We start from the raw sequence: 9,223 nt of genomic DNA, 5'->3' as shown, positions 1-9,223 counted from the left end.
TTTTTTTTTTTTTGGAATAGTATTAAAAGTATAGCTATTACTTCTTCTTCTTTATATATAAATTTTGGTAGTATTAGGAAGGGAAACCATTCTGTGTTAGACTCTTCATTGATGGGGGATTTTTTATTACGGAATCACTTTCCTTACTTGTTAATGGTCTGTTCAGAATTTCCATTTCTTCACCATTACTTCTCGGTAGGTTGCATGTGTCCAGGAATATATCCATTTCTTCTGGCTTGTCCTACTGTAGACTGATGATTGTTCATAATAGTCCTTATGATGCATTTTATTTTGGTGATGTCAGTTTTGCTGTCTCCTTTTTCATCTTTGCTTTTATTTATTTGAGTCTTCTTACTTTTTTCCTTAGTCTGTCTAAAGTTATGTTGATTTGGTTTACCTCTTCAAGAAATCAACTGATTGTTTCATTGATATTTTTATTGTTCTTCTCATATCTATTTGATTTTTTTCTGTTCTGTCCTTTATGATTTCTGTCCTCCTACTTTCGGATTGCATTTTTTTTCTAGTTCCTCAAGGTGCAGTGTGAGGTTGTTTATTGAAGATATATCTTTTCTTTTGAGGTAGGCTTTATTGATGTAAACTTCACTTTTAGAATTGCTTTTGCTATATTTCATGGGTTTTCATATGTTGTGCCTTCATTTTGCTTTATCCCAAGAAACGTTTACACTTTGCTTTTAGTTTTTTCATTGACCTATTCATTATTTAGGACATGTTGTTTAATTTCCGTCCACTTCTAAAGTTTCCAAAGTTCCTACTTTTATTCATTTCTAGTATTTTACCATTGCGGTTAGAGAAGTGATTTGATATTGTTTCAAACTCCTTTAATTTGCTAAGACCTTTTATGGCCTGACTCATAATCTATCCTCCAGAATGTTCCACATGCAGTTGGAAGAATATGTGTTTTGGAGTATTTGGATGGAATGTTCTGTAAATGACTGTTAGGTCCATTTGGTCTGGAGTTCAGATAAATCCAACTTTTTGGGGGTCAACGTTCTGTTGGGACAATCTGTTCATTGCTGCAAGCTGGGTGTTGAAGTCCCCTACTGTTATTGCATTGCACTCTATCTCAGCATTTGGACCTTAATATTTGCTTCATATATTTAGGTGCTGCTATGTTGGGTGCATATTTTTGGAAATCATTATATCCTCTTGATGAATTGACCCCTTCACCATTATATAATGATCTTCTTGGTCTCTTTTTACAGTTTGTGATTTAAAGCCTATTTTATTTGAAATTAGGTTAGTTGCTCCTGCTCTCCTGCTCTATTTTGGTTTCCCTTTACATGGAAGAATGTCTTTTTTCATGTCTTCACTTTCAGTTTACGAACGTCCTTTAAGGAGAAGTGGGTCTCTCCTAGGTTTGGTTGTTGTTGTTGTTGTTTAAATCCATTCAGCTACTCTGTGTATTTTAGTTGAAGAATGTCATCCATTTCTATCAAGTTAATTATTGATAGGTAAAGATTTACTCTTGTCATTTAGATAATTTTTTTCTTCTTATTTTGTAGGTAATTTCTTCCTTTCTTTCTCTTTTACTGTCTGTCTTGATGGATAAGAGATTTTTCTCTATTAGTAGGTTTTGTTTCCTTGATATTTTAAAATGTGTCTATTACATGATTTTTTCTTTGTGGTTAGCATGAGGCATACAAAAACATGATCACAACAGTTTATTTATTGATAATATAACTTTGATCACAAAATAAAAACACTCTACCATTTAACTCCATGCCCAGATTTTGAGTTCTCTATTTTACACTTTACAACTTTTTATATTTTATATCCCTTAACGGATTATTGTACGTATTTTATTTTTACTAGTTCCATTTTTAACTGTTACATGGAAGATATATGTGATCTGGACACCACCGTTACCTTAATAGAATATTGTGAATGTGTGTGGTTACTTTTAATAGTGAGTTTTATACCTTCAGATACTTTTGCATTACTCATTAGCATCCCTTAGTCAGTTGGAAGAACTCTCCATAGGATTTCTTGTAAGACAGTTGTGGTGGTGAGGAAGTTTCTCAGCTGTGATTTCTCTGTAAAAGTCCTTATCTCCCCTTTACTCCTTGGTACATTATTCTTGGTTAGACATTTTTTCCTTGATCTCCTTGAATATATCATCACACTCTCTCCCAGGCTGTTATGCTTCTGCTGAGAAGTCTTCTGGTAGGCATATTGGAACTGCCTTATATGTGATTTGCTTCTTTCCTCTTGCTGCTCTCAGGGTTTTTTCTTTATTTTTCATCTTTGAGAGTTTGACTTTAATATGTCATGGGGTAATCTTACTTGGATTGTATCTGAATGCAGAACTTTGATGGTCCAGTACCTAGATGTTTGTAACTTTCTCTGGGTTTGGATGGCTCCCCATTATTATTTTTTAAATAACCTTTCTACCTCTTTTTCATTCCTCCCTCTAGAATATGAATGACTCATACTATTGCTCTGCTGATAATTGTCCCAGAAATGCAGTAAGTTTTTTTTTATTCCGTGTCCTTCCTTTTAATTTTGTCCCCTGTGACTGTATATTTTTAATGAAGCTGTCTCCAAGTTTACAGATTCTTTATTCTGCTCGATCAATTTTCCTGTGGATGTTCTCTATTGCGTACTTCTTTCATTGTATTTTTCGACTTTTGGATTTGTTTGTTTCTTTAAAATTCTTTCAATCTTTCTTTCAAATTACTCTGATAAATTCTGAATCATTTCTCTGTAATTATTTTCAAGGTTCACATAGCATGTGGAAAATAGATATTTTGAATTATTTGTTAAACAACTCATACATTCCTATCTCTGAGGTCAATCACTGGCACCTTGTTTTGTCAGTTTGGTGATGTCATGTTTTCCTTATTGTTCTTGATCTTTGTGGTCATGTGTTTGTATCTGTGTATTGAAGAAGTAGGTATTCATTTCAGTCTTTGCAGTCTAGCTTTTAGGGGACATCCTTTAGCAGTAAGCCTGTCCGGAAACTCTATATAGGTCTCTTTTGGTCCTTATGCTTGTGAACACTGCGGCTATTGAAGCACTTGGGGGCTTCCTAATCCCAGGGACACAGCGACAGATGCTGCAATGGCATGCATTCCGTTAGCTATTGAGACTAGTGCCTTGAGAGTCTGGAATCCAAGGCTCCATTCAGAGGACTCCCTGTTGTGGTAGAATATTCTGAGCATAAGGGCAGTAGAATCACTGGCAGAGATGTGGGCCAGGTATTGAGTTTGTTTTGCTGTGGCTGTGGCTTCCTGTCTGGTGTCAGGGTGAGTCTAGAGACTTGGTCCACAAGTACCATCTCAGAATCTGGGGCCACGTGCCATGGGCATTTGTCAAGTGGTGGCATATAGTGTGGAAGGCCTGATACTGGGTTCTCAGGCCATGTCCTATGCTTGCCACTCTCTCTGTTCTCCAGGTGGATGGTATCTGTCTCCATGCTGTGCTGTTGAAGGTTGGGGAAGGGGTGATGTGGGTAATGTAAAACTGTCTTTACTACCGTCTTCAATGCATCTTTTCTTACTTTCATGCTATGAGTGGGTACCATGGCCTCTCACCTGGTTTCCTTCTCTCAAGTGATGGCATTTTCATACAAGGATAGTTTTTCACATTGATGTTTCTGCAGGAGGACAATCACTGGACAGTCCCTTTTCTCCATCTTGCTCCCCTCCTCCTCCATCTGTTTAATTTTTACATACTATAAATATGTCCATCTTGTCCATGTGGCTTCTGTGTTCAGGAAGTTTCCTTAGGCTAATTCTAACACATAATTTACACGAGTATTCACTTAGCTTTTCTTCTGAAAGTCATTATTTTATTGATATCTAAACATACAGTCAGCCTGGGTTTGCTTTCCGTGTTCAGGACTGAGAGAAGGATCCGTGTCTTGTTTCCCTACTGGCTACTCAATTGTCCCTCAACATTAATAGGATAATCCACTTTGACCCTATTTTATTGAAATGCCACTTATGATATGACATACAATGCATTATTGCAAACATTTCCATCTGTTTGTACCTGCTGTTGTGTTGGTGGTGTTTCCAAGGCATGAGAAACAGAGTTGGGAGCCATGAAACATGGGCAAAGCTTTAGTCTGCAGTATGTCTGTGAGTTGGTGTGGAGTCAAGGAACAAAGAGGTCCGAGGGTGCGTGGATCATCAACTGGATACTGACGGAAGTGGGGATAGATACGTGGACGGGAGGCTAATGCCTCATTCCCTCATGACAGGAAGTGAGGGGAAAATAAACATCAGATTGGTACTGACAGCTGGAAGGACACCAGTTAAGAAATGGGAATAGCAGCAAACTAAGCTATCTTTAAAACCATGGAAAATTATTTACAACTCAGTGGCTCAAGTTTCCATCAGAAGTCTTTGATCAGCAAATTCCAACCCTAGGAGTTTATCCTATAGTTCAGTCAGGCAAGTAGTCCAAATGCTAGGACATAAGTGAAATGTCTAATTATGTGGAATTGGGTTAGTAAATTACGGCACATCCATTAATTGGGATTCCCTATGACTCTTTCTGTCCTTTCTTGTTATTTAAAAACCTTTGTGTTAATTTAATGTGATACTTTCATACTGAATGCCATGCTAATTTGCTTTTAAAACAGGCATTTACATATGTATATATATTTGTGTATAGACAAAAACATCAGGATGAGTGTTACTGCCAAAATATAGTCCCTGGTGGTCTCTTGGTAATGGAATATGGATTATGGGGTAACCGCATTTTGCTGTCTGCATATCTGGTTTGTTTTTTCCTATTTTTAGTACAATGAATTTGCATTATTTTAAGTTTTAAAAACTATAAAATAAGGACTATTACACTTCCAATAAGGAAAAAGGTTTGTATGCCTCTCTATTGTAGATAAAGTAAAGCCCTAATTTGGCTTGGTTTATTCAACCTCCCCCAGTTGAGGTTATTGTTCCAACTTTATCTTGTGCTTCTGTCTCCTAGACTTGGATCTCGAATGTTAGGGTTTTGCTCCCTAGGCTCCTTAATTGTGTTGTATCTCCTCTCTGCCTCCCTGCTCCTCTACCCCTGTTTACAAGGTTACACCTCTGTCTTCTTTCACAACCCAATACAAATCTGACTTCCCCCAAGCAATGCTGCTATTTTCTTCCTGTCTGAAATGTTCTCCCTTTAGATAAGTCACAGAAACTATCTTTGAACAAGTTTTACATCCTTCATCGCAACCTGCTTATGACTACGTATCTTTCCACTTTACCGTCATTTCACTGTGAATTTCTGTAGGTGAACGACAGTAGTTTTTAAATCTGGGAATCTAATGGTACAAGGGTGTTAAACTTGGGTATGCATTTAATGTTTTGGGATACATTTCACAATTCATAAGGCACACACATGATTTTTACCATCATCTGCAGTCTATGGCCATTTAGCACATGAACTATATTCACCAATGTTTAGGATGGTTTTTGAAAACATTTTGGAATACCAGTGTTTTAACCATAAGTTCCTGTGTTTAAATTTGTTTTATTTGCGAAGTAACTCTTTCCTAAATCTTACAGGTGGATGTTGTGCCTCACCCTCTTGACAGTGATGAACCCTCAGACTCAAAAATCAGAGTTTTAAATGGATGTGTTACTTCTATAAGTGAAGATACTATTTATATTAGTAACATCATTTATTTCCCTAAGGACACTGTTTCTGGAGGTATGATTTGCGTTTTGTGATATATGATGTAATTCTTAATTTTTTGAGAGGATTTTAGTCCTAGAACAAATTTAACAGTGTACTTGGCTTCAGTCAATGGCTCTTCAATATTCGAGGTAGACCTTTCCAATTAAAATTATGTACAATATAGGGGCAAATAGGCAGTATTTTAAAATGTCTGCTGTCATCTATTGTGTGTTCATTTGTTCAATGCCCTCAGTAATGCCTGGATATATTTTTCATTTGAATAAGAATTTAATTTCTAATCATGGAAACAATCCTACAAGTACCCAGAGACGCTATTTTTAATACCCTTCAGAGACTATACTTGCACGGATCATTTCTATAGTTGGTTACTTGAGAAGTTTCTGTGACAGGGTGGAGTACCAAATTTTAAAAGAATACACTTCAAATGCTTCAAAGTTAGGATTGGAGATAGTGCTTTGTGGCTGTGTGTGTGTGTGTGTGTGTTGAATTCTCTTTGTAATCAGCAGATACGTTCTAATATTTTGCTTATAACCAAAGATACACTTTTTTTTTTTCTTTTTTTGTCCATTGCAACAGTTGTATAGCTTGGGTATAAAAGGGGAGATTAGCTCCGTTTCCACAGGCAGCTGGCTCGTTTGTTTTCTCGGGGGCAAAAGCAGGACTCTGACCTGAATTTTGTTTTAAGATGTTGACACTGTCTGCTTTGTCGAGAAGAGACTATGAAGGAGAGGGTGGAGTCAGGAAATCAGTCAGGAAACCATTGTTATATTCCTGGTGAGAAATGATGGAGATGTGAATGAAAGTGGAGAAGTGGAGGACCTGAGGATTGAGTTGACTCTGGATATATTTTGAAGTTAGAGAAGAACCCAGGAGGTAATGGATTAGATCTTTGATGTGGAGGAAAGATGAGTCCAAGGTACCTCCAAAGTTTCTTGTTTGAGCAGTGGTGAGGGTAGAGTTGCCAGTTTGCGATGTAGACGACTGAGGCAGACAAAAGTTGGTGAATACGGAGAATACCAACAACTCAGCTTTACACATGTTAGATTGGCGTAAGCATAAGGATAATTGATCCTGAGGTTGGTTAGAGCTGGAGGCATATACATTTTGGAGTTATTGGCCCATAGATATATGGTACACCCACACAAAAGAAACATATGTAAATTAACAGATACAGAGAGAGATAGAAGAGGTCTAACATGGTGTCTTGTGTCATACTACAATGCTGGATCCTAAGGTGAAGAAATGTTTCACTTTGTTGATATTGCTAGTTTTCTGGAGTCATTGTGGCAATTTACTGTCTCAGTTGCAGTTGGGATTTCCATTTGCTCCAGATTCTTTCATGGACCTTTGTTATCCTGTGAGTCAGTTTTAACTTACTGTAAACTTGTGTTTCAACCTCGATGGTCTTAACGGTAACCCTTAAGGCACAGACTTAAGAGTTCATCAGCAGAACACAACACTAGGGGAAATGGATTCATTCTGAAAGTAACAACATTTCCTAGTGGTACCGCTACCACTACTACCAATCAACAGTTATTTGGTGGTTACTATGCACCAGTGATGATTCTGTGTGTATCAACAATATCTATTAAGTGTCACAGCAGCTCAGTATCTTGAAGGCTACTTATCGTGCTTCTCATTTTATAGATGAAGAAAATGAGGCACAGAGAGATTAAACATCTTGGCTAAGGTTGCAAACTGAGTGAGTGGCAGTGTCAAGATTCGAAGCCACGTAAGCAGGTTTAAACTTGTGCTCGTACCTACATGTTTGACTGCCTCTCACTAAGCAATCGTGAACACGAAGAGTTGTTTAGTCAATCCTGTGCTGCTCCCTTAGATTGGCTGTGATGCACAGTTCACACTTTCCTCCATTTGACTTTGTTAAATCAGCAGAGGAGAATCAGTGCCTAAGGATTATAAACTTCTTTTTGGACTTAGAGATTTACAGTGTGTCTGTTTAAATGTGTGCAAAAATGACTTTAGATGTTGCAGAACTGACTTTAAAGTAGTACACTATCAAATAACGTGTGAAATCCAAATGACCTAGTTAAGAGATCATGACACTCACATTTCTCCATGGCTGTTTTAGATTTTGTGCCTTATAAGGGTGACTGGTTAAAAGTTGAATATTCCACTGAACCAGGCTTCTCAAACTTCAAGGCAAGCTCTGTGAAGCCCACCCGTTGTATTCATGTGGAAGAGGTAATTTCTTTCCTGTTGCTCCCATCATCGGTTTCTGCCAACCCTTCCTTTCATGATAATTTTCGTGCCCAAGATTCTGTTTGGTGTAATGGGAATTCCAGAAAACATGAAGAAATATATTCTTTGCCAACAAAGGAGCCACTTTCCTTATTGAAAAGGCAGGACTTCCCAAAGGAAATAATTTGAAAATTATGTAGAACAAGCACATTAATCGATTGAGTTCTAAATTGTGCATTTTAGTCGATACCCAAATGTTATTAGAATCTTCCAATAACAGGAGGAAGAAAAACAATCTTTGTGCCAGAAAATTGTAGGCAAAGAATGAACGAAGTGTGTTGTGGGACTTGAGCTTAACAGTAAATGCTGAGAATGATTTGGGTATTGGAGTCTGAATATGACCAGGAAATTCAGGGCAATAGAGGGTAATGGACATATTTTGGTAATATTTAGAGCAGGATTTCTCATCAGAGACCCAGGCCTCATCCCTGGAGAGCCTGATTTAATTGGTCTGTGGTGGAGCGTGGACATGGGGATCCTTACAAAGCACCCCTGGTGTTAGCAACGGGTCAACCAGGTTGGGAATTATTGATTTGCATCGAAGTTACCTGCAGGACCCAGAGTGAGGAAGTGAACAGCTGGTTACAGTGATTATTGGGCTTTCTCATAATCATTTCCATTATTTATACTCACAGGTCCGCATTACTCACATACGTGGAAGAAATGGGGTGATAAGTAATATCTTTTTCACCTTGGATTCTGTGAAACTTCCTGATGGATATGTACCTAAAGTAGATGATACCGTCAATGTGGTTATGGTGGAGAGCACTCAGTTCTGCTTTAAGTGGAGAGCGGTTTCTATCATCCCAGCACAAAAATCGTAATGACAAAGCTTTTTTTATTCTGTTTATCTTTCCTTCTATGAGCAGTAAAGGGGCTGGTTTAACTGAAAAGGTTAGCTTAGTAAGCTTAAATAGTATTTTACATATGGCTTTTCCGGCAAATCTAATTGAGATACTGGCTAGTTCAATTGGACCATGAACCCAGCTTAAGGAAATAACATCAATTAAAAAGCATGCTAAATTAGCTTGCTAGGCACTGGAGGAAAGGAGTTCTCAATTAAAATGAACACTGCCATTAAATTTGAATTCCATGTTTCCCATTAGCAGCAGCAGATTCCAGGATGACGGAGGCCTGGGGCGGCCCTAAAGGGAACCTCAGAACCAAAGCATTTAACTGAAAAGGCAGCAGGGACAGCATGTTAAAGACATGATTTAAAGTTACAATTTAACTTCAGTTTTGAGTCCCCCTTATGCTGTCTGTACAATCTGTATTGTTCCATAGCCTCTTTCATCTTCTGTCA

General features: G+C 37.8%; 1 protein-coding gene across 1 annotated transcript in view; it reads left to right on the top strand.

Annotated features, from left to right (window-relative positions):
- Positions 1 to 9,223, top strand: part of LOC105516511 (cancer/testis antigen 55-like) — a 19,209-nt gene that overhangs the window by 9,251 nt on the left and 735 nt on the right. The window contains exons 3-4 of the mRNA XM_011948751.1: positions 5,529 to 5,673; positions 7,751 to 7,863. Of these exons, the coding sequence (XP_011804141.1) occupies positions 5,529 to 5,673; positions 7,751 to 7,863 (258 nt within the window). The remainder of the gene's footprint in view (positions 1 to 5,528; positions 5,674 to 7,750; positions 7,864 to 9,223) is intronic.

The sequence above is a fragment of the Colobus angolensis genome, unplaced genomic scaffold (assembly GCF_000951035.1).
Source record: "Colobus angolensis palliatus isolate OR3802 unplaced genomic scaffold, Cang.pa_1.0 Scaffold283, whole genome shotgun sequence".
Taxonomy (NCBI): domain Eukaryota; kingdom Metazoa; phylum Chordata; class Mammalia; order Primates; family Cercopithecidae; genus Colobus; species Colobus angolensis.
This window is presented reverse-complemented; position numbering and strand designations above follow the sequence as displayed.